This window comes from Paralichthys olivaceus, chromosome 21 (genome assembly GCF_024713975.1).
Source record: "Paralichthys olivaceus isolate ysfri-2021 chromosome 21, ASM2471397v2, whole genome shotgun sequence".
Taxonomy (NCBI): Eukaryota; Metazoa; Chordata; class Actinopteri; order Pleuronectiformes; family Paralichthyidae; genus Paralichthys; species Paralichthys olivaceus.
In genome coordinates, this window is record NC_091113.1 from 70,428 (window position 1) to 96,563 (window position 26,136).

At 43.4% G+C, this 26,136-nt stretch overlaps 1 protein-coding gene across 2 annotated transcripts in view; it reads left to right on the forward strand.

Moving 5' to 3' along the window:
- The window catches only part of LOC109642644 (transcription factor COE3-like), a 28,990-nt gene extending 3,430 nt beyond the window's left edge, over positions 1-25,560 (forward strand). The window contains exons 2-16 of one of the 2 annotated variants that reach the window (XM_069517896.1): positions 681-837; positions 1,152-1,215; positions 1,319-1,374; positions 3,255-3,328; positions 3,937-4,005; positions 9,689-9,770; positions 10,494-10,611; positions 13,326-13,459; positions 13,543-13,669; positions 14,726-14,814; positions 20,210-20,275; positions 20,927-21,089; positions 21,423-21,611; positions 22,258-22,419; positions 24,958-25,560. In XM_069517896.1, the coding sequence (XP_069373997.1) occupies positions 681-837; positions 1,152-1,215; positions 1,319-1,374; positions 3,255-3,328; positions 3,937-4,005; positions 9,689-9,770; positions 10,494-10,611; positions 13,326-13,459; positions 13,543-13,669; positions 14,726-14,814; positions 20,210-20,275; positions 20,927-21,089; positions 21,423-21,611; positions 22,258-22,419; positions 24,958-24,989 (1,582 nt within the window). In that variant the 3' untranslated portion in view covers positions 24,990-25,560. The remainder of the gene's footprint in view (positions 1-680; positions 838-1,151; positions 1,216-1,318; positions 1,375-3,254; positions 3,329-3,936; positions 4,006-9,688; positions 9,771-10,493; positions 10,612-13,325; positions 13,460-13,542; positions 13,670-14,725; positions 14,815-20,209; positions 20,276-20,926; positions 21,090-21,422; positions 21,612-22,257; positions 22,420-24,957) is intronic. The other variant, XM_069517897.1, reaches the window with a different exon arrangement.
- The last annotated feature ends 576 nt before the right edge of the window (positions 25,561-26,136 follow it).

The window sequence follows — 26,136 nt, forward strand, 5'->3', positions numbered from 1 at the left end:
TCACATGTATGATTATATGTATGATTACACGCATGATTACATGTATGATCACACGCTTTCATTCTCCATCTTCTAGAATCAGATTTTTCTAAATAAAGTCTCAGTGCATTTAAAATGCAGTACATTTTCAGGATGTTTTCGTTTGAGACACCGCCTGTAACAAATGATCAGAGAAAATAAAACTAAACACACCCGTAGCTTAACTCCACCCGAGCAGAGGATTCACAGCTGATTATTGTTAATGATGCTCAGATTGGTCGACAGCATGTTCGATGACATCAGTTGAACCTTCATCACTGAGGAGCGTTTGATTTATGCTCAAGGTCACATGACATTATCATGTTATCATTGACAAAATAATTTAATAAAAAATTCTAATTCATATTTAAAGCTATTCAATGAACATTTATTTCAAACTCTGAGTCAATGAATGAAGAAAACTTGGAACTCTTCATCATGAAGAAAAACTGGCTCCTCATCCAGATATGTTATATGTTTAAATTAGTTTTATTAAGACGCTGAGGGATCGGAAGTCAAAGCTGATTGTTTGATGATGTTCCTGGTCAGAGGTCGTTCAAAGAATCCTGTTGCTGTGATGTACAAAAGGAAGTCTTAGAGTGAACAGATTAAACAAGACCTCTGTCTCTCTCTCTGTCTTTGTCTGTCTGTCTGTCTCTCAGCGGGGTGGGTTTAGCTCGTGCTCACTTTGAGAAGCAGCCTCCATCAAACCTGAGGAAGTCGAACTTCTTCCACTTTGTTTTGGCGCTGTACGACCGTCAGGGTCAGCCGGTCGAGATCGAACGCACCGCCTACGTCGACTTCGTGGAAAAAGAGAAGGTGAGAGACGTGTAGAGGGAGGAAGTAGCCGAGACACGAACCAAACACACCCCTCAGTCAACCACAACCAAACTGAAATTGAAATGAAACACACCTGCGGGTTGTACACTCTAGAAAATGACTGACCCAGGCTAAGGTGGTTGGCGTTCTCTTAACCCATGAATCAGGTAGATGAAGGAATAGAAAACAGCTGCATCTCATTTCTGCCGGAGATAGAAAACAAACACACCCAGAGCTCATTCATGAAAGAACAGTGGAGGAGTTAGAAACAAACGCACCCTTCCAGAGAGAGATCTGATTGGTTTGTTTTTCAGGAGCCGACAGGAGAGAAAACAAACAACGGGATTCATTATAAACTGCAGCTGCTCTACAGTAATGGTGGGTACGCTCATCTTACCACAGCACCACACAACTCTCAAACTGTTCTCTAACACACTGTGTGTGTGTGTGTGTGTGTGTGTGTGTGTGTGTGTGTGTTCAGGTGTGAGAACTGAGCAGGACCTCTACGTCCGACTCATCGACTCCATGACCAAACAGGTGAGATACCAATTATTGATCATATGATTGGTTGATTAATCAACACCCCTTCATGCAGGAAGAGGAAGAGAGAGAGAATTTTCAAAATAAGAGCGACTTCCGTTCCTCCTCTGAATATCTTATTGGTCATGGGGTCATAAACGTTAAAATACTTATGTATATTCACAGTCGCTCCCTAAATGAATGTCCTGTCAGCGCCTCTAGAGGCTGCAGAGTTTTTTACTGCAGAGATCATGTTTACATCAACCCCTTTTATATTTAGATCTGTTTTGTTTTCATTTTTGTGTCTGTCGCTTGTTGGAAACCTCGGCCACCCCCTGCAGGGTGACAAGCTTAGAGCCGACACCAGACTTTGTGATGACTTCATTGAGTCTGTTGCCTGCACCCCAGCACCACAGCAAAGAAGATGGTGCTCGCAACAAGAGACTCATAAAACATGCGGAGCAACATTATTGCAGACATTGAGGGGGCTGAGTCTCCTCAGGAAGTAGAGCTGGCTCATGCCCTTCTTGTAAGCAGCCTCGGTGTTGCTGGACGACTCCAGCTTGTTATCCAGTTTCATGCCCAGGTACCTGTACAAACAATCTCCACATCAGTCCCACTGATGCAGACTGGAGAAGGTTGCAGCCTAATCCTCCTGAAATCCACCACAATCTCTTTGGTCTTCTCCACGTTCGACTGCAGTTGATTCTCCCTTCACCACGTCACAAAGTGGTCAACCAGGTCCCTGTACTCATGCTCCTGTCCACTCTCCACACTGTTCCCTGGGGGGCTCAGACACAGTCTCACGAACTGTGGTCTGCTCGTCAGGTAGTCATTTATCCATGTGACCAGGGGAGTGTCCACCTGCATGTCCTTGTGTTTCTCCTTCACCAGTTTGGGCCAGATGGTATTGAAGGTGCTGGAGAATTGGAAGAACATGATCCGGACTGTGGTGTTGGGTCTGTCAAGGCAGCAGTATTATACAGGTTCAACAGGTTCACACTGAGCACATGTGACAGACATGAAAGAGACACCGTGGTGAACGTTATGCTGCTGTAACATCATCCAGCACAACCGGTTTGGTGGAGGCTCAGTGATGGTCTGAGGAGGCAGATCCTTGAAGGGTCAACAGACCTCCATGTCATAGCCAATGGTTCCCTGACTGCTGCTCGGTACTGGGATGAAATCCTCAGAGCGACCGTCAGACCTTACGCTGGTGCGGTGGACCCTGGGTTCCTCCTGGTGCAGGACAATGCCCTATGGGACGTTATGTATCCGACGCCACCAAGTCCATCAACCAAACTGTCCAGGAGCTCAGTGATGATCCAGGTCTGGGAGGAGATCCCCCAGGACTCCATCCTCCAACTCATCAGGAGCATCATGTTGTTGTCAGGAGAACGTCCGGGCACGAGGGGGCCACACCCACTGAGTCACATGATGACTTGATGATATTCACACACGTTGGATCAGCCTGTGGTTTCACTTTGTTACTGGGATGTTCAGGTTTGAATCCAGCCTCACTGGGTTGATGATCACGATCTGGTGATTTAAGTTTTCCTTCATTTTTATGAGCATTATATTTTATATATATATATATATATATATATATCATTATCAGAACTAAATACAATTATATACAATTTTATCTTATATAAAGTTACACAGTGGAGTCTGATCATCGTTGCTTTCCTTTCCTTACCCCTTTACGCCTTCTCCTTCACATCTTACCTTGACCCTTGTGATGTTTTCCATCGGGGTCAAGGAATAGTGGTTAGGAGAGGAGATTAGTTGGACTTTTTGAACTCACCCCTGCTTCCTGTTTGATGTCTTCTTCCTGTTTTACATCTGCTTCCTGTTTCACAGCTGCTTCTTTGGCATCTACTTCCTGTGTGTTTCAGGCGATCATCTATGAAGGTCAGGACAAGAATCCAGAGATGTGCAGAGTTCTGCTCACACACGAGATCATGTGCAGGTGAGACACACCTGAACACAACACCTGACTGACCTCAACACACCTGAACACAACACCTGTCTGACCTCAACACTTACAGTAATAATATATATATACTATTTTTAATTTTTTCTTCTTCAGTTTCTTGGTTGTCACAATAATCATTGAAATGTCTCAATCTCTGAACTTACTCTTTTCCCTGTGACCATGAATCATTGTGCGAAGAAAAATCAGACTCTTACTCTTACACTTTATTTATAACAGAGGAGAAGCACAGACAGAACAGTTCTCTGTGCTCTGACAGTTATAATAAAGTTTTCTGTTCAAAACGACATTTAATCATCAGTTACTCACAGAAATAACAAAACAGATTTAATAAAAAAATAAAATAAAACAAACAACTGAAATGTTGAAATTCTATAATAATGTGCGGAATATACAAGGGTTAGGGTTAGAAACCTGTGATGCCTGTGACCTTTGACCTGGACGTGACACATCTATGGTTAAACACTGTAAAACTGAAGCTGTTAAATTTAATCACAGTTTGACTGAGGAGAAACAAACAGTTTTATCATTATTATTATGAAACAATAATAATACATTAGATATGTATTATATGTTTGTTTCAGTCGCTGCTGTGATAAGAAGAGCTGTGGAAACAGAAACGAGACACCGTCAGACCCTGTCATCATCGATAGGTAACACACACACACACACACACACACACACACAAAGTATTAACTTGCAATTTATGTTGATCGCCTCTGACCATATTTCACATTCTCTCTCACATTACTTTTATAGTAACATATTTCTTCTGCCTGGACTGTGTGTGTGTGTGTGTGTGTGTGTGTGTGTGTGTGTGTCTGAGTGCGTGTGTGTGAATCTGTGTGTTTATAATTCACTGTTGTGATCAGTGTCCACATTACACAGTGTCACACACATCTGTGATCGCTCAGTCAGACGTTGTGCAGCAGCAGTGTGTGTGTGTGTGTGTGTGTTTGTGTGTGTGTGTGTGTGTGTGTGTGTGTGTGTGTGTGTGTGTGTCTGTGTGTGTGTGTTTGAGTGTGTGTGTGTGTGTGTGTGTTTGTGTGTGTGTGTGTGTGTGTGTGTGTGTGTGTGTGTGTGTGTGAGTCATTCTTCAGTTCAGGTATAAAGAAGAATGAATTTGTCACATGTTCACACACTGTCACTGACAATACTAATGACTTTCAGTGTCTGTGCAGTAGTGATCGTGGGGTGGAGCCATGGTGTTAAGGCCCCGCCCATACATAACTTGACCAATCCTGAGTCAGTCTCAGCTGTCAATCATGACATTTATATCATCAAATAACTAATTCAAACCAAACTTAAGAAACTCATAAAATGACAGAAACCATCTTTAACATACATTTATTTAACGTCTACATGATTTTATTACATTGCTCCACATCCCATCCGCTAACATGGAGGAGGAGGGTATATGACTATACTGCAGACAGCCATCAGGGGGCGATGCAGATGATTTGGTTTCACTTTAGAGGAGCTGTTGTGTCGTTCATCTTTATTTACACATACTGTGGTTAGTTCAGGTGTGTGCAATTAGCTAGTTAGTTAGTTAATTCATAGATTGGTCTGAGTGAGGCTGAATCCCCCCTCTACTCCTCCCTCTCCTCCTTCCTGCCCACCCCCCTCTCCCATTAGGAATCATACTCTCTTTTCACCTCCCCCTCCTCCTTTCTTCACCCCTCCTCCTCTACTTTCTTCCTCCCCCTGAGTATTAATCTCATTCTTCCCTCCCCCCTGTTCCCCTCTCTCTGTCTCTCGCTCTCTCTCTCTCTCACTCTCTCTCTCTCTCTATCTCTCTCTTCTCTGAGGCAGTGGCGTTGGATGGATAAAATGATGGATGGAGTGATGGAGGTGTGGAGGTATAAGTGGATGGATGTAACTGCGGCAGCTCTTTGAAAAGAGAAATGGTCATATAAGTGCTGCTCTTTTTTCTCCCCCGCCTGCTGAAATGCATGATGGGAAGGTCTCCTGTGTTTTTGGCGGCGTCTACTGAACAGGAAACGTGTCAGGGTCAGACGAGCAGAAACACCAGCCCTTGCTTCGCCGCTGCAGCTTCACGTCTCCATAGAAACGTCAACATAAAGGTTGAAATCACAATGAGCTGTAAATAACACTTATTCAACAAGACGAGTCCGTTCACAGTCACAGCTCGAGGTTGATCATACGACCAAACATTTCCTGTCTCCAAACAATCAACCGCCATCCTTACTCACGCTGTAACGTTGTCAAGTTCGTTCATTCACGTCCAGAACTTTCTGTTCTTATTCACCAGTTTTTATCGGAGAGATTCAGTTTGTTGTTTGTGTGTTTTTATCTCTTTTTTATCAAATTAAAATCAAACACGATGTTTCAGCTGAGTCTTGAAAAGTCAGCGAGACAGTGACATCCCTCGAGACAACTCGTCCCACAGGTTGAACCTCGGTCAGTTTAACGTCTTTAACCAGACATCAGAGAAGAATTTTTTGTGAAGATGAAGATGAGGAAGATGAAGATGATAAAATGAAGCTTTCATCTTTTCCCGCTCTCGTGCTGAATACCAGATGTGAGAATCTTTTCCTTTGTGGGGGGGGCAAGTCTGGCATCTGCAGCGTCTCTGGTGTCTGCAGCATTGGATTATGGGTAGACGACGTGCTGTCAGTCAGGTGGCGGGCGGAGGTGTGATTTGACTCTCATGCTGAAGGTGGGTTTTGGAGAGAATCTCATTACTGGCGGTGTTTCAGGGTGACTGACAGCAGAATAATGTTTGGGGCCCCCAGAGGCCCCCGGCCAGCTAAATGTTAAATGCATGAATCTGTGAGAGGATGATGAAGCTGAATATTTTTTTCTACCTGAGAAATGAAGTGAGAGTTTGACCCTCAACACGTCATCTGAAACACAACGCAACATTTAAATAAGACGCTAAAGATTTTTAACAAAACCATCGTCCTCAGAAACAAGTTTCCTCCTCATTTTCCTCTTCTACACACAAAGACGAAGAAAGGAGACATGCAGCGAATCTCTCGTCCTCTAAATGGTATTTAGCAGGTGTGTGTGTGTGTGTGTGTGTGTGTGTGTGTGTGTGTATTGATTGTGAGTAAATCAGCACAGTGTTGTTATCTCTGTTGGTATTTTAGCTTCACATTACATAATGAAATGCATTACATGCTTCATAACTGTAGATAGATACACACACACACACACACACACAGGGTAGCTGTGGCTCAGGGGTAGTGCGGTACCCTAATTAGAAGGTCGGTGGTTCGATCCCTGTCCCTGCCACATACCGATAACACACACCTACTCTGTCATAGAGATAAAAGTGCTGCCTATAGATACACTGTACGAATGTGTGTGTGAATGGGTGAACTGCAATAGACTGCTAAGTACTATGAGTCATCAGTGCTACAAAAGATCTTTATAAAACAGTACTATTGTATTATAGTACAATATATACTGTAAATACTATTTACACACACACACATTCAGATTGATTGACAGCTGTGTGTTTGTTGTTTTTCTTAATGAGGCTTCTGTTAACGAGCTGTTCAGTTCAAAGAGAACCACAACAGTTGTCACAGCAACTGTCAGTCAACCAGCGGCAGTTTCACCTCCTCTGATGATGTCATTGATGTTACCTTCAGCGTCTCCTCGTTGTTTCTCAATCAACTTTGATATCGACACGTTTCTCTTGTTGATGTAGTCGTCGCTAACGTTAATAGTGTCTTTGTAGTTGTTGACGTTGTCATCTTTTCTTGTTAGGGTTAGAGTTGTCAAGGTTGTAGTTGATGTTCGGGGTCAGAAGGTTTGAATCCTGGTTCATGCTCCTCTTGTCCAGCATGAGCTGTTATTGGTGGAACAGTTGATGGAGCTCAGTGTTTCCACTGGGGACTATTTTAAGCAGCGGAGGAATTCGCATTTAGAGCTTAAGTTAGTCACTGTTAGTCCCCTCTACACCTCCTCTTCATCCTCCTCCCGATGAAAAAGAAGAGGAGGATGAATTGTCTCTTTTCATTTTCTGTGAACAGAGAGATGATGGACTCTTCATTATCTCATTTAATTATCTCCCCCGATCACCTCCTTCTCCCCTCCATGTGCAGGCCTGTGTGTGTGTGTGTGTGTGTGTGTGTGTGTGTGTGTGTTACAGTGAATGTATTACTCTATGTACGCGTGTTACAGTGTGTGTGTGTGTATGTGTGTGTGTGTGTGTTACAGTGAATGTATTACTCTATGTACGCGTGTTACAGTGTGTGTGTGTGTATGTGTGTGTGTGTGTGTGTGTGTGTGTGTGTGTGTGTGTGTGTGTGTGTGTTACAGTGTGTGTGTGTGTGAATCTGTGTGTGTGTGTGTGTGTAAAGTGAATGACACTTCCATCAGCTCATTAATCAATTAACTTCCTGCTGTTCATTGACAGTTAATGATCATTAATAATATTTTCGCAAACAAAGACTCGTTGATTCAGACAGAACCAATCGTTTTCCTATTTCAGTGTTTTGAAGTCTTAAGACATAAAAAAATAAAACATTATCAATATAAATAATTTCTTTGATGCTAAACATGACAGACAAGAGACAGGCTCAGGAGAACCAATCAGAGTGAAGATAGAAATGAACCAATCAGGATGAAGATAAAGAGCAGCTGCTGTAAAGTAAAGATGAACCTGAACAGTGGAAATGACTCGAATCAGATTAACAGACTGAGCTGCTACCAGCACGTAAATCACACACACACACACACACACACACACACACACACACACACACACACACACACACTGTGACATTACATTACCGTCAGTATAATTCCTCCTCACACTATGACTACATTTTCTACCTCATAGAGCAGATTAACTTCAACATGCTGTGTTTCAGTGTGTGTGTGTGTGTGTGTGTGTGTGAAAGAGTGTGTGTGACTTCTTTTCTTCGAGGTGATAAATTTGCAATGCGTCCTAATTTCCTGCTCATAAATATGAGCATTAATAGTGTGTGTGTGTGTGTGTGGGTGTGTGAGTGTGTGTGTGTGTGTGTGTGTGTGTGTGTGTGTGTGTGTGTGTTCTTCCCTACTTATCACATAACAAATTGAAAGCTTAATCTGTCCTGCGTGGAGATTTACAGCCTCGATCACTGGCTCTCTTTCATTGAGAGGAGGGGGAGAAAAAAGAGAGATAAAAAAATAAATAAAGATGAGGGAGGAGTAAAGGAGTAAAGGAGGAGTGAAGGAGAGATGGAGATGAAAACGCAGTGAAGGGAAGATGAAGGAGTGAATAGTTTTTGCCTGAAGTTAAAGTGAACTATGAAGCAGGACTCATGGTTTAATTTAGAGTTTTCACTTCTACGATGCCTGTTCACTTGTTATCAGGGTAAATCTCCATGGTAACTAATGTTGAACAACTAACCTGCATGGTAATGCAAGGTAACCGTTCCCTGAGTATATGTCCATGCAGAAATTTAAAAAGCCATTTTATTGTACATATGTGTACTAATATCAATATACAGTAGAAATAGAATCACAGTGTTGTACCTCAGTCTACTTCCTTCTTTACTTTATATTTGTGTGTTTTATTTCCTCTAGTTGAGCTTGAAGCCACCAGGGTTTCACCTGAAAGACTAAAACTGTCCCACACAGAGACGATACATGTAAATGATGTGATGGAGACACAGATGAGACTATATTCAGATCCACTCTTGTTAATGACAGAAAAGTTTTACTTTAAAAACAATCCAGATGTGTCACCAGCTGTTCTTCCTGTGGGTTAGGGGTTTCAGGGGTAAACAGAGTTATAGCAGAATCCAACACAACTGAAGTAACTGGATTCTTCAAAAGGTAAAAAACAACAGAAAAAAACTTAAGATGCCTCCATCCTGCTCCTGTGATGTCATCAAGTGTCCATAAGCCCAAACGTTCAAATTCAACTGGAAACGTTTTCATTTCCATCACGTTTTTAGTCTAAATGTCTCTGATATGCTGCTCGGAGCAACATTCACACACACACAAACAAACACATTGTGTCTTTCTCATAGGCAAAGTGGTGAGTAGATAGGCAAAGTGGTGAGTAGATCATTTTTGGCTGAACTATCCCTTTAACCAAGATGTATAACATTCTGCTGCTGAAAGAGAGAAGACGATGACGACGACAACAATAAGACAACAAACCTAAAAACAACAGTTAACATTTTATCAAACACAGAACATCTGTTCAGAGTGTGTGTGTGTGTGTGGGGGGGGGGTGCTGAGTAATCAATACCCTCAGAGAGTGAAACCATCGTCTCAGAGGAACATCTGTCCTGTTACCATAGAAACATAAGTATAGAGACGAACACTTTCTGATTCTGTGTGTGTGTGTGTGTTCTGATGCAGGTTCTTCTTGAAGTTCTTTCTCAAGTGTAACCAGAACTGTCTGAAGAACGCTGGAAACCCACGAGACATGAGGAGGTTTCAGGTAACAAACACACACACACACATACACTCCCTCTCTCTCCCCCTGCGCAGGGTGAGCTGACAGGATGTTCAGTCCAGTTAGCAGGAGGAGGAAGACGGGGAGAGTGAGCCTCACCACGTATGTGGAGAGAGAGGGAGGCATGAGATAAATGAGACAGGTGAAGTCAGGTGAAGCCTGCGGACTCATCGCCAGTCGACATGGCGACAGCAGGGTGAAGGATGTTCTGGTAAGTCACCGTGGCGACAGAAAGGACATCTCCACCCGCTCTCTGTGTGACCTTCTGCTCCATCGCCATGGATCAACGACAACAACCTCGCCACGGCAACCAGCCGGGAATGATGAATGACCACAGCTGAGTTAGACTGTGACATCACAGACAGGGCGGGCCTGAGTAGACAAGAAAGGGGAAGTTCTTCACACTAGGTGGCAGCACACTTTATTATTTCAAAAGTATGATAAGAGTAAATAATTAGTTATGTTTATAAAATAAACAAAGAGATGTAAGCAAAATAAATGGGATGTCGCCTTTGTCCCTCAATTATCTTCACCCCGCCTTTGTCTTTGTGTCCCTACTTAGTCTTCACACCTGTTTTAGCTTTGTCTCTCTGTCTTTTTCATCCCTCTGTCGTCCCCCCCCCCCCCCCCCCCCCCCCCCAGAGACTCACGCAAAGCACAACATCGTGTTTTACTGCAGTTTATAAATATAGTTTTCTCTGTACATAGGTGGTGGTGTCTACGACTGTGAACGTTGACGGCCACGTTCTTGCTGTCTCTGACAACATGTTTGTACACAACAACTCCAAACATGGCCGCCGAGCCCGGAGACTTGACCCATCTGAAGGTGACTGAGTTTTCATTCAAATGACTATACACAGAGACCTGTTCACAATAAAAGTCTTTCAGTGATTCATGTAAACAACAAACCTGCAAACCCCCTGAAAGACTTTTATTGTGAAAACTGTTAACCTTCCTATCGTGGCTTAGTTTATTAAGACCATGTCACTTATATACAGTACGTGATCTGGTTAATCTGGTTAATCTGGTTAATCTCAACCTGTTTTATGGTGACATCATCTGAGTCAGAGAGGAAGTTCTTCATCTGTTTTTGTTACAGTCGCCCTGTCAATGACTCTGATTGAACGACGCAGGTAAGATCTCTGTTTCATTAACTAGTGTCCAACGTCATTTTGCAGGAAGCTGTGTGTGTGTTCCTGTACTTATGACTTTGTGGGGACCATTTTAAGCATAGATGACTTTTAAGTTTCAGGGTTAAAATCAGCTTTAGGTTAGAATAAGGCATTTAGTTTGGATGTTTAAGGTAAAGGGCTCGGGAATATAGTATGTCAATGAGAGAGAGAGAGAGAGAGAGACAGGGAGAGGGGGGGCAGAGAGACAGAGAGAGAGTATAATTTGGTCTTTGAAGAGAGATCACCCCAGTGGTTTATGGGTAAAAAGACCAGACGCCTCAGCGTCCCCAGAGAGGATGGTCTGTGTGTGTGTGTGTCTGTGTGTGTGTGTGTGTGTGTGTGTGTGTTTCTTTTGCGGCTGTTCAACCTCTTTAATTGCCCTCCTAATTAAAGATGGTAACCATGGAAACCACCTCTCCCAATCAGAGCTCAGGGGAGTCCCGTGGGTTTGAACCCTTCTCTCCGTCCTGTTGTTTCCTGTGCAAACAGCAGAGTCAGAGTCACTGTGAACTTTAGAATCTGAAAACAGTAAAATGAGAAGTTTCAGGACTTTATTTCAGAACGACTTTGTTTTCCTGAGAACAGAAACGTTCAGATATTAAGTCTCGTCATGATGCTCCCAATCAGTTTGTTTTTCAATCTGATAACATTCATGTGGTAAATATTCAATGATGTGAATAAGATAAATGAATGTTACTGCTGTTAAATATGTTCATTTGTTGAAGGACACTACAACTTCAGGAGAAAATCACAAAGATCAGGACTCAGTCTCCACTTGGGACTTTGATCTGGATCTGTCTGTATGCACTTTTGTTTTGTTGGAACTTGACTTGAGACTTATGTGGACCTGGTACATACCTGACTTGTTTTGAAACTGGACTGAACTTTTGACCGGAAGCTGGTTGATTCATCATCTTTCCTCTATCTATCATCAACATCAGTAGAATAAAATAGAATGGAATGGAGAAGAAAAGAAAAAACTGAAAAAGAAATAAACTATAATAGAATAGTAAAGAATAGACTAGATTAAAATAGAAAAAGAGGAACAGTATAGAGTAGATCAGAAAATAAAATAAAATAACAGAAAAGATCAGAATAAAATAGAAAAGAAAAGAATAGAATAGTTCAGGTGCTGTAATGTCATCTTCAATAGTCAGGGAAGAGATTAGCCTCACACACACACACACACACACACACACACTCAATGTTCTTTCATTTCACTTTATAATTAATCTGCAGTTGCACTTGAAAGAAGAGAGAGAGTAGTCATTACCAGCCAAGTGTGTGTGTGTGTGGTGGTGGTGAGGGGGTGCGTGCATGTGTGCATGTGTGTGTGAATGTACTAAGCTAAAGCGGATAAAATCCACGACCCAATTAAATCATGGTGTGTATATGTGTGTATGTGTGTGTGTGTGTATGTGTGTGTATGTGTGTGTGTGTGACCTTCAGTACTACTGTGGTATAAATCAGTGGTTCTCAACCTGTGGCCCTGGACCCTAACAAAGGGTCTGTGGATTATTCAGAAGCAAATGATCTGAGCAAATATGGATGCATGGACTTGGGCTTAAGTTCAAAAACTTTCAAGGACTTGACGGGGGGACTGGGAGAGGAGCTGAACGAGGACTTGACGACAGAACAAGGACTTGACGACTGGACGAGGACTTAGCGACAGGATAAGGAGATGATGACAGAATGAGGACCTGATGACTGGACGAGGAGTTCACGACTGGACAAAGACTTGACGACAGGAAGAGGACTTGGCGACAGAATGAGGACCTGATGACTGGACGAAGACTTGACGACTGGACGCGGAGTTCATGACTGGATGAAGACTTGATGACAGGATGAGGACTTGATGACAGGATGAGGACTTGAGGACTCGATGAGGAGATGATGACAGAATGAGGACTTGAAAACAGGATGAGGACTTGACAACAGGACGAGAACTTGAAGACAGGATGAGGACTTGAGGACTGGATGAGGAGTTGATGACAGAATGGGAACTAGATGACAGGATGAGGATCTGATGACTGGACGAGGACTTGATGACTGGACGAGGACTTGATGACAGGCCGAGGACCTGAAAGATGACTGGACAAGGACTTGACGGACAACTAGATGAGGACTTGACAACAGTTACGTTACATCTGGTGTGAGACTGAGTGGTCACATGTCAGGACAGTTTTTCAGGATGTGGTGTGAGGTCAAAGGTCAATTTGAATATGTCATTGCTGATCTTCTGATTAACAGTTCGTTGTCAATTGTCCTCTGAGAACATATCTGTGGCATGTGATGTTTTAGTGACGTATACTTCTCTCTCTCTGTCTACCTCTGTCTTTCTCTCCATGTCTCTGTGTCTCTCGTCCAGCAGCCACTCCCTGTATCAAAGCCATCAGTCCCAGCGAGGGCTGGACGACAGGCGGAGCCACCGTCATCCTGATAGGGGACAACTTCTTTGACGGCCTGCAGGTCGTCTTTGGCACCATGCTCGTGTGGAGTGAGGTACCGCTTCCCTGATCGGTCAGTTCATCCAACAATCAATGACAATGATTACATGATGTCACTGATTATCTCTCTCTCTCCAGTTGATCACCCCTCATGCCATCCGGGTCCAGACCCCCCCTCGCCACATCCCCGGTGTTGTCGAGGTCACGCTGTCTTACAAATCCAAACAGTTCTGTAAAGGAGCGCCGGGACGCTTCGTCTACACAGGTAACTAACACCTGTGTTTCAATAAGGCAGGAGATAAAATCAAAGATCAATCACTGGTAAATCAGAGATCAATCACTGGTAAATCAGAGATCAATCACAGATCAATCAAAGATCAATCACAGCTCAATCAAAGATCAATCACTGGTAAATCAGAGATCAGTCACAGATCAATCACATTGACATTATCAAGGAGTATTGATCACTAATCAATGATCAATTTAATTTTCTCACATCACAGCATTGGCTGCATCTGTCCAATTGTTTTCTGAGATTCTCCATCCTCGTCCAATCAGAACAAGTGTAAAGATTAATTTTATCTGTAATGATGTAAATCACTGCATGTCCGTCCTAAACAATTAGTACAGGGTTAAACATTTCACAATAAAAGCTTCAGCTGTGGATCTGGTCACCACCATTGATTTGCTGTGAAGTTCACGTCTGACAGGAAGCTGATGACTCAACAATCATGTTTCTTCAAAGGGAAGAATATGTGGTGTCATGTTGGATCAATACAGATCAATCAAATCATTAGGAACATGGTGTAATCTGAGCGGCATGCTGGGAGTTTTTACTGCAGAGATGTTATTGATTGACTGTTACACAGTCTAGTGACTTTCATCACAGACAATTAACCATAAAGACCTAACAGGAAATGACTGTGACAGACAGACTCACAACAGATAAAGATGGACACAAGGACATGTTACCTGGTAAAGGGTGAGATCCATCAGAGAAGACCAGGAAGTAAAACAAACAACATTTCAAAATAAAAGAGGAAGCCTGAAGGAGAAGAGTCGTCTTACAAACAATGATGTCAGGTTTTAAAGACATTCAAGATGATGATGAAGATGAAGATGATGATGAAGATGATGATGATGATGAAGATGATGATGTTGATGAAGAAGATGTTGATGATGATGATGAAGATGATGATGATGATGATGATGATGATGTTGATGAAGATGATAAAGATGATGATGATGAAGATGATTAAGATGATGATGATGATGATGTTGATGATGATGTGTTTAATATCTTCCTCCTCTACCTGCTCAGCACTAAATGAGCCAACTATAGATTACGGCTTCCAGAGGTTACAGAAGGTCATCCCTCGTCACCCCGGAGACCCAGAGCGACTGCCCAAGGTACCACACACACACACAAACACACACACAGACACAGACACACACACAAACACACACACAGACACAGACACACACACACACACACACGGAGACAGACAAACAATGGTTTAATATAAACACAGTAAGTGATTACTGTCAGTGTTTTTTCCATCAGTCTGGTTTCTGGTCGACTGCTCAGAGTCTGATAATCATCAGCAATGGATGTGAGCATGCGTGTGTGTGTGTGTGGTAACAGAAATTGACACACACTCTGCTCTCTCTTTAATACACACTGTGTCACACACAAGAATAGAGTCTGGTGGAGGCTCCTGGTCTTGATCCCATTTCAGTCCAAACTGATGGATCTGATGAATGTGTCTTACGGCTACAGCCTCATTAAATTTAGTTTTGCTCCACCCAGTGTCCGCAACATATAAGGAAGACGCCACGGCAGAGTCAGTTTATCTGATAAATGAATCTGTGGGAGCGTGGAGGCCTGACCAACAAGAACAGAACAATGAGAAGATCTGGACCAACCACGCCCACTTTCACCACAGACTGTGCTTCTAAACTCATCTCCAAAACCAAAAAGAAAACCATGGTCAACCCTGTCAAAAGCTTTTTCCTGATGACATCAGTCCAGTGTCAATATACAGTTTACAAATGTCCCATGAATCTCTGATGAAAAAGAGGTTCCATCCACTTCTGAGAGATCAGCAACATAACAGCTGAGTGTGATAACACTGTTGTATGGATCCTTTGTGGAAGAGGTCTGAACCCTGAGAAACAGAAGTTATGTATCTCTGCTCTGACCACAGCTTCTGTGTATATATATATACATATATACAGCCTGTGAGCATCTCTGTGGTGGAGATGATGTTAACGTTGAGCCGAGGAGAGAAGAGCTACATCAGCAGAGAAGTTAGTCCCATGAGAGAGGACATACTGGTCTTTCCACCACAAACCACAATCTGTCTCATTATCTGTAGTCTTGTGCATTTCCTGTAGAAAATCTACATTTAACTTTTTCTGTGAGGTCTGATATCACGTCCCTGTTCTGTCCATCCGTCTTCGTTAACATTTAATGATCCCATCCCGACTTTATCCATGAAGGGCTGAGAGAGGACAGAGCTAGAGACAGGTACAAGAGACAATAAGAGGAGGATCACCCAGTGACAAACATCATCATCTTCATCATCACCTGTCTGACCGTGTCTCTCACCTGTCTCACACTTATCAGTGGTGGGTTGTCCTCTGAGGCGGGCTTTTGGCCGATGCAGGCAAAGCACCCTCCAGTATGGACATCCCCACATTCAAAGCATGTGATGCTTCCTGTGCTGGTGTAGACCATCTTGAGTCTGACCAGTGTGACATCACAACCATGTCCCTCAGGGAAAAGTCAGCTGTGTGCAGGTGAAGAAGTCACATGTTTCAAGAAGCTAGGATCCATGTTTGTGTGTCCAGATACTTCTGGCCATGTCATGGAGTCCAAGCCTTGATCCTGGTCCTGGTCCTGGTCCATCCAGTCATCACTGCAGAGGGAACTGCTGCTGATGGTGGCATGTGGAAGACATGTTTCTATGTTTTCTCACATATGAATCCTGTGTTTTCTGATGTGAGCTGATACGTTATCTTCAAAGTGAAAACCCCATCCCACAACATTGTCAATAATTCATTGGAATGGCTACATTGAATTACCCACGCTGCCTTGTGCTCAGCGAACAGCAGAGAGATGGTCGACCACAGAAACTCAGACACGTGGAAATAATCCTGATGACGGACTCAGCCAACCAGACCACATGTCCATACAGGCGTGTCCACCTGCTGTGCATTTCTGCTTGATGCACCTCCACCAGTGCCATTGTGCCAACTGCAGAGTCATCAGCCAGCAGCCATCCTTCAGCAGGTTTCTTTAATCCTGGAACATCTCAGGGTGGAGGAGCAGCAGCAGGGACATCTCCCTAACGACTGCTGCAGCTGGGCCTAGAACCTTAGTTTTCCCCACGCCCTGTTTCAGGACTGATCAAGAAACTTCCTTGATTGATTGTGGCGAGTCTGGAGTTCACCAGGTCTTTCTTTTCTTTCTGAGTGGTTGTTTGTGGACCACATGTTGGGTCATGTTTCCAATCCAGAGCGGGCTCTGCCCAACTGCGGTAATCCAACAATCTCTTTTTGTTTCAGGCAACTGATGTTTTGGTCTACTGCCTGTGTGGCCTTCCACTTAAGTCCTGTTTGAACATGAGCTTAACTAAACTTAACCAGTTGTCCACAAGTCGCTTATTGTCTCCAGAGACTTGTCTCCAGACTTTGTGTTTCACAGCTGAACAACTCAGCAGCAGGTTTTCTGCTGCTGAATTGCTCCTTCATTCCTCTTCGTTCTTCAGGTGAGAGGTGGAGCAGACAGACAGGAAGTGATCATGTGATCATGTGATCATTTTTACATCACCTGACACCGTCGTCAGCTCTTATCACCACAAACTGTCTTCACGTCTTCGTCTGTGTCTTCTACGTGTGTGTCAGCACTTTGTCTCCAGAGACATTTGTTTGTGTTTCTTCATGTTTATGTTACGTGTTGGAAGCTCATGACCCCCCCCCACCACTCACTCAGTGGATCAGTGGAGGACACTCTGCTGTGTCCTCACTTCTCCTGGATTTAGACTTTAAACTGGAGTGAAGGAGGAGACAGACAAACTGAGTCTCACTCTGAAATTTGACTTCATCCTACAGAGAAGATCCAGAGAACTGAGGAGTTCAGGTCTGAAGCTGCTTTAAGGTTCCTTTTAGATCAAGTTCTTAAAGGATCCTGTTCTGCTTCATTAGTTGTTCAACACAATCGGATTTGAGATCAGGAGAGGAAGACAAACCTGTGCAGGAGTAAGTCGATCTTCGGGAGAAAAAGTTTCATGAAGGTCATGATCGTGGTCGAGAGGTCGACATGTCTCAGCTCCTCTGACAACCAATCAGACGACAACACTCCAAATCTACGTTACGGCTGTTTCTATGTAAACGAAGTAAACGATGCAAACACACACACACACACACACAAACACACATTCATACACAAGATGAGTGAATAAAGGGTAAACCAGAGTGTTTTCATCTCTCTCTCTCTCTCTCACTCTGTGTGTGTGTGTGTATGTGTGTGTGTGTGTGTGTGTGTGTGTGTGTGTGTGTGTGTGTGTGTGTAAAGCCCATTGGCAAACAGAGAGGTTGAAACAGTCAAATCAGGTAATCAGTGAGTGCAGCCATGTGGCAAGAAAAGCGATTGGCACACACACACACACACAAACACACACGCACACAAACTCTCACACACACAAACAAATAGACACACAAACACAGACACTTATCAGTTATTTATCTGATTTATAGAAATAATTGTTTTTGTCACGTCATTGTTTTGCTGACACAATAAAGTGATGACATTATTGGACATGTACCTGAACAACACACACATCATCAGTTCACACTCTTTCATCTGTTATTTCGAAAAATGTTCATCCCACTATCACTTATTTATATATTAATATATATAAAAAATAAATATATATTTTGACATGACCCTAATGGTTAATTTCCTGCTGCTCATGTTTAAACAGTGTGTGTGTGTCAATCAATTAATCAAATTTAATTTATATAGCCCATATTCACAAATCAATACTTGTCTCATAGGGTTTTAAAAAGTTGTGACATCCTGTGTTCTTAACCCTCAACAAGAGTAATGAAAGAACTACTCGGCCGCTCAGGAGCAGCCCGCCAGGCAGCAGCCCTCAGCCACTCCGGAATCAGTGACGCCCCCGGACTGGGCGGAGCCAGATCTCGCTGTCTCAGACAAGATTTCACCATGTGTCCCTCCTCTCCACAACTGAAACACAAAGTCATGATCGTCTACTCTAACGTGGAAGCGGGGGTTGAGCTTCTGGTTCTGGTTGCTCAGTATCATGTAGAGTTGTCTGCGGTGAGACACTCTTCAGTAATGGAGACTGACATCCAGACAGCATCTTTCTTATCGGGGACACCACCTTCGCGTGTCTGGACAGCTCTCTACTGAGGACCTCATCGGTGATGAAGGGAGGGACATTGGACAGGACTAGTTGATGACCGAGTTCACCTTTTCTACCCGATCCAGGAAAAAGACCAATGCGCTGTTCATCCGAGTGGCCGACACAACACCGCTGTGGCCGACCTTCTCCCCCACAGTGAGGCCGAAATTATAAACTATTGTGAACCTTTAACCACTAAACTGTGTGAAAACAATCTCATTTACGATAACATAAACAAAATAAAGAACAAAAAACACTCGCTAAGCCACTCACTGACTCACCACAATCTCCCAGCATGCACTCTGAGAGAGAGAGAGGTGCCAGAAACACTTGTAATAATCAGGCTTTCATTTGTCATTACAAACAGTGTGTGTGTGTGTGTGTGTGTGTGTGTGTGTGTGTGTGTGTGTGTGTGTGTGTGTGTGTGAATAAATCTCCTCACAGACTGTGACACACTTGAGCGTTGCTCTGCACAAATGAGCAGATTAAAGACGATCGGCGACTGAAAGACACTTCACACAAATTACTTCCCCTCAGTGTGTGTGTGTGTGTGTGTGTGTGTGTGTGTGTGTGTGTGTGTGTGTGTGTTAAGGTCTTAAATCTGGTCATAACATTTGTGATGCAGGAAACAATGTTTTCATGTAACGTAAAAAAAAGAAACAGACGTGTGCAGGCTGTTTAGAGGGTTCATGAGTGAGTGAGTGAGGGATGAGTGATGAATGGATGAACAAGTGAGTGAGTGAGGGATGAGTGATGGATAAGTGAGTGAGTGAGTAAGTGAGTGAGTGAGTGAGTGATGGATGAGTGATGAATGGATGAACAACTGAGTGAGTGAGTGAGTGAGTGAGCGAGTGAGTGATGGATGAGTGATGAATGGATGAACAACTGAATGAGTGAGGGCTGAGTGAGTGAGTGAGTGGGTGAGTGAGTGAGTGAGTGAGTGAGTGAGTGAGTGAGTGATGGATGAGTGAATAACTGAATGATGAAGGTACAGAGGAGTAAGGTTGAGGGGGCGGGGTTAATTGAAAAACCTCCTGAAGATGATTAAATGAATTTAATTAAGATAAAGACTAAAGCTTTGTTCTGTGTGTGTGTGTGTGTGTGTGTGTGTGTGTGTGTGTGTGTGTGTGCTCCTTCCTCATATCAAATTTCATGTTTCGTCTTCTGCTGTGATTTAAAGTCATAGTCAGGTTTTTGAAAATGAAGGAAAGAGTAGTCGATAACTTCAAACCCCTCCCCCTCTGTTCCCGAACCCTCCCTCTCTGCTGCAGACCCCTCCCAGTTAGCCTTATCATCAGAGCTAAGCTAACATCAGCCTGACCACTTCCTCAGTCATGTCAGTCACATGATCAGTGTTGACGTTCCCTCTGTAGGAGGTGTTGTTGAAGAGAGCAGCTGACCTGGTGGAGGCGCTGTACGGGATGCCACACAACAACCAGGTAACAAGTTCACCTGTTTCACTAACAATAACATGAAGAGGTCAACTCGCACACACACACGCACACACACACACACACACACACACACACACACACACACACACACACACCAGCTGTGTTTTTCCTGTAAAAAAATTTCCCTCAGTGAACAGGACGAAGCTGCTGCAGCTTTATGAGTCAGAAAGTGATGGAAGAGGGAGCGCTTCATATTCTTTCCATCCTCTCCGACACGCTTCTCAAGCCACGAGTTAATCACCCCAAAACACACACACACAGGTCTAGTGAAATGAAAGAGTAACCTTGAACAGAGGTTGTAAACGAATGTAAATCCAATCGTAGTAACAACAATAGCCGTGTGTATGTGTGTGTCACATGTCTTGTGGGTGTGATCCAACATGAAACAAACGTGTTTTAATGTTTCATCACATGAGCGCCTCCTGCAGGCCACTTTAAACCACTTAAAGTAATATGAGACAATTATAAAATGACATAATAAAAGATAAACAAAAAATCTGAGGAAAGATTAATAAATACACAACCCATCATAATTCACAGCCCTATGGTCACTCATGGTACTGCAACGCATTGTATGTTGATGTAAAGTACTTTGAATTGTCATGTGATCAATAACTGATCAATGATATTGTGCAGGAGATCATCCTGAAGAGGGCAGCAGATATCGCTGAAGCTCTCTACAGCGTTCCAAGGAACCACAACCAGATCCCGTCACTAGGCAACAGCACCTCCCACAGCATGATGGGTGTAAACTCCTTTAGTGGACAACTGGCCGTCAATGTCTCAGAGACAACGCAAGGTACGAGTGACCGTATAAGTATTGTAGTACTGTATTATTCTTGCACTATGTTATTGTAATACTGCAGTCATGTAGTATTGTATAATTTTAGTATTATGGTCCTGTAATATAACACTTCTATTTTATCAAAGTATTGGAGTACTGTAGTACTACTATTTACTACTATTTTATTGTACTATTCTAGTACTGCAGAATAGTATCATTGTAATAGTTTGGTACTGTAGTACTGTAGCATTGTAGAACTATATTGTTGCAGTCATGTAGAATTGTAGTACTGTAGTATTGTAGTACTCTAGTGCTGTAATGTGTCTACTGACGACTGTCCTTTTCTAGGTTACAGTCGGAACACCAGCAGCGTGTCGCCACGGGGATACGTCCCCAGCTCCACCCCTCAACAGAGTAACTATGGCAACACCGTCAGCAACAGCATGAACGGTTACGGCAACACGGGTATGCCGAACCTCGGAGTGACGACCTCACCGGGTTTCCTCAACGGCGCGTCAGCCAGCTCTCCTTATGGCAGTAAGTATCACGGCAAATACTACTGCTACTAACTAATACTGCCATAAATACTTCCATTGCTGCAGTAAGTATCAAGGTAAATACTAGTACCACTAACTAACAATATAAATACTACCATAACAATGACTATTACCTACTAATAATACTATTGTAACGTGTAATACCACTTCAACTCTTCCTACGGCAGTAAGTATCAAGTTAAATACTAGTACTACAAAGTAATACTACTATTAATACTTTTTTTAATAATAATACTACTTGAACCTTATCTATGATGGTAAGTGATAAGGTAAATATTACAAATACTAATCATACTACTATAACTACTAATACTATTAACCTCTCACCCCTCCATCATCCCTTATCATGTGTTCCCAGTTTAATGTTAGCAGCTACGTGGCTAATCAAAGAATAACTGTATTTCCAACTACTTATACTACTAATACTTTTTCATACTACCAACACTACTATAATGACTAATAATGTAATTACTAATACTACTACAACTCTCCTTGGCAGTGAATATCAAGGTAACTAAATACTACAACTAATACTAACTATTACTACTTCTGCTACTACTATTACTACTGACCAGGTCTCTGACCTGGTGTCTAATCTGGTTTCTGATCTGGTTTCTGTATTCCAGTTGTTCCCTCCAGTCCGACGATGGTTTCAAACTGTAACTCGTCTCATGGAGTTTTCGCCTTCTCTGCTGCCGTCAAACAGAAGAGCGCCTTTGCTCCTGTCGTCCGACCGCCGGCGTCTCCACCTCCTCCACCCAACTGCTCCGCAAACAACGGACTGCAAGGTACGCCACTCCTCCTCCTCCATCCCTCCTTCCTCCCTCTATCATATTCTCCTCCATCCCTCCTTCATCGTGCCACCATATCCTCCTCCATCCCTCCTTCATCCCTGTATCATATTCTCCTCCATCCCTCCATCATATCCTCCTCCACCCAACTGCTCCGCAAACAACAGACTGCAGGGTACGCCACTCCTCCTCCTCCTCTATCCCCCCTTCATCGCTCCATCATATCCTCCTCCATCCCTCCTTCATCGTGCCACCATATCCTCCTCCATCCCTCCTTCATCCCTGTATCATATCCTCCTCCATCCCTCCTTCATCCCTCTATCATTCCCTCCTTCATCCCTCTATCATATCCTCCTCCATCCCTCCTTCATCATGCCATCATATCCTCCTCCATCCCTCCTTCATCCCTGTATCATATCCTCCTCCATCCCTCCTTCATCACTCCATCATATCCTCCTCCATCCTTCCTTCATCCCTCTATCATATCCTCCTCCATCCCTCCTTCATCACTCCATCATATCCTCCTCCATCCCTCCTTCATCCCTCTATCATATCCTCCTCCATCCCTCCTTCATCACTCCATCATATCCTCCTCCATCCTTCCTTCATCCCTCTATCATATCCTCCTCCATCCCTTCTTCATCACTCCATCATATCCTCCTCCATCCCTCCTTCATCCCTCTATCATATCCTCCTCCATCCCTCCTTCATCACTCCATCATATCCTCCTCCATCCCTCCTTCATCCCTCTATCATTCCCTCCTTCATCCCTCTATCATATCCTCCTCCATCCCTCCTTCATCACTCCATCATATCCTCCTCCATCCTTCCTTCATCCCTCTATCATATCCTCCTCCATCCCTTCTTCATCACTCCATCATATCCTCCTCCATCCCTCCTTCATCCCTCTATCATATCCTCCTCCATCCCTCCTTCATCCCTCCATCATATCCTCCTCCATCCCTCCTTCATCCCTCTATCATATCCTCCTCCATCCCTCAATTATCACTCCATCATATCCTCCTCCATCCCTCCTTCCTCCCTCTATCATATCCTCCTCCATCCCTCCTTCATCCCTCTATCATATCCTCCTCCATCCCTCATTCATCACTCCATCATATCCTCCTCCATCCCTCCTTCCTCCCTCTATCATATCCTCCTCCATCCCTCCTTCATCCCTCCATCTTATCCCCCTCCATCCCTCCTTCCTCCCTCTATCATATCCTCCTCCATCCCTCATTCATCACTCCATCATATCCTCCTCCATCCCTCCTTCATCCCTCTATCATATCCTCCTCCATCCCTCATTCATCACTCCATCATATCCTCCTCCATCCCTCCTTCACCCCTCTATCATATCCTCCTCCATCCCTCCTTCATCACTCCATCATATCCTCCTCCATCCCTCCTTCATCCCTCTATCATATCCTCCTCCATCCCTCATTCATCACTCCATCATATCCTCCTCCATCCCTCCTTCATCCCTCTATCATATCCTCCTCCATCCCTCCTTCATCCCTCCATCTTATCCCCCTCCATCCCTCCTTCATCCCTCTTATCATATCCTCCTCCATCCCTCCTTCATCACTCCATCATATCCTCCTCTGTCCCTCCTTCATTCCTCCACCCAACTGCTCCACAAACAACAGACTGCAGGGTATGCCACTCATCCACCTCCATCCCTTCTCCATCCCTCCTCCATCCCTCCTTCATGATTTCTCAGAGATGAACTGATCAGATTTAAGAGGTCAAAGGAGAAAGGTTAAAGGTCACAGTGACATCACTTGAGTCTATAAAAATAAACTGTCCTGATTGTTAACATTTCAGTTTGTCGCTACTGCTTTTTACACACACACACACACAGACAGTCAGTGTGTGTGTGTGTGTGTGTGTGTGTGTGTGTGTGTGTGATGTCAGTGGATCTGACAGAGAGGTTTGTTGAGTGTTAAATATTCATGTTGCTCTCTGTCCTCACTGAGGCAGAAACAACACAGTGTGTGTGTGTAACTGTGTTGTGACTGTGTGTGTGTAGAGGAGGTATCTGTGGGTTGTAGTGAATAAAACATTCATTGTCCTGTCACTCTACATGCAGTACTAACAGTACTCAGGTTACTCACCCCGTGTGTGTGTGTGTGTGTGTATGTGTGTGTATGTGTCTGTTTCACACGATGTAACTATCCACACTCTTCCAGTTGTCAGACAATACATCCACTAGAGGGCAGCAGCGATGGACAATGTCATAGTGACGTTGTTCTTCAGAAAGCCGATAAAAGCTGCTCACAAAGTTTCCTCCCATCACTTTTATCAACTCAATCAGATTTTGTTATTTTTTTCAATCATGTGATGTTTAAGATTCAAGCTCAGTGAGATGTTCAGGGTCACAGCGACAGTCAGTTAATAATCAAATCATTCAGTAAATCACGACATGATGTGAACGACAAAGTTTTTGCAGCATTGTGGTTTTTTTTCTAATGTTTTTTCCAGCAGTAGTTTAACTAACCTTTATTCTTCGTATGTCTCTGTGTCTTTCTGCAGCCATGTCCGGCCTCGTCGTCCCTCCCATGTAAGAAATCCTCCTCCTGACCACCAGCACCAATCACATGAGAGGAGGAGGGCTTCAGGCAGCAGCTGACCAGTCAAGAGAGCGTGTTCCTCCTGTCAATCACAGTAGAACAAACTTTCGTCAGTGAATGGACTGAGAAAAACGAACAGGACGTTGTTGTGTCCACTGTAAATATTACTCTGTGTTTGGGGGGTGGGGTCTGTGGGTGTTAAAACTTTGATGTCACTCCTGTGTGTTGACATCACTTCCTGTATCCGTGATTTAATATTGTTTGAAGAAACAATGAACTGATGCAGAAAAATGGTCCCGTATCAGAACACTTAAAAACGCTCGGGTCATAATGGTTACTATCACACCTGTCAATGAGCAGGTAACTTCCCATCATACCTTGCATCAAAAAACAATTTTTGGTAAAAAAGTGATGTCACAACCTTGTAACTGAAACATGGAGAAAAAAATTTGAATGCAAATTGTCTCTCCTTTTCACCCCGCCGATTGTTCATTTAGCCCTGCCCCACATGTCTGTTGTTTGTTTTTTAAATACTTGCACTGTAAAAATGAATCCTGCATCCTGATAGGCTACTGTGACTGTCCGTCTTCTTGTTCAGAGATGTCTTCATAGCCCCTCCCTCAACTCCCAAGTTTTGCCCAGAACACTTACCAGTTTTTGCCCGTTGCTTGAACACATTTTGCAAAACTTGGCTCATTGTGTCAAAACTCTACACACAAGCAAATAAGACACAACACTGGGAAATAAACCATTGACATCTATGTCAAATTGAAACAAAATGAGACCCACTTGCATCATATGAACTTTCAGATCAGCAGCATCACACTAGTCTACTTTATATAAAACACTGCAGTCTTTGGTTTTCACTGTTTTTATTCAGTTCCACTGAAGGCACGTTTTCACAACAACCAAAAAATGAAATACTCAATTCAAAATCATTACATCACAGTCGTGTATTTTACAGTTCACGACTGTAATGTTGGGGTCCGGCCACAGGATCTCATCAACATCACAAGCAATGTCTTCTCTCGCTAAGCATCTGGGAAAATATCCCCTTGTGCGCCGAATCCATCCCAGCAGATTGTATGCTCTGACTAGGTTCACTTAGTTCCTACTGTTGGGTGAACAAGCGTTGGCATCC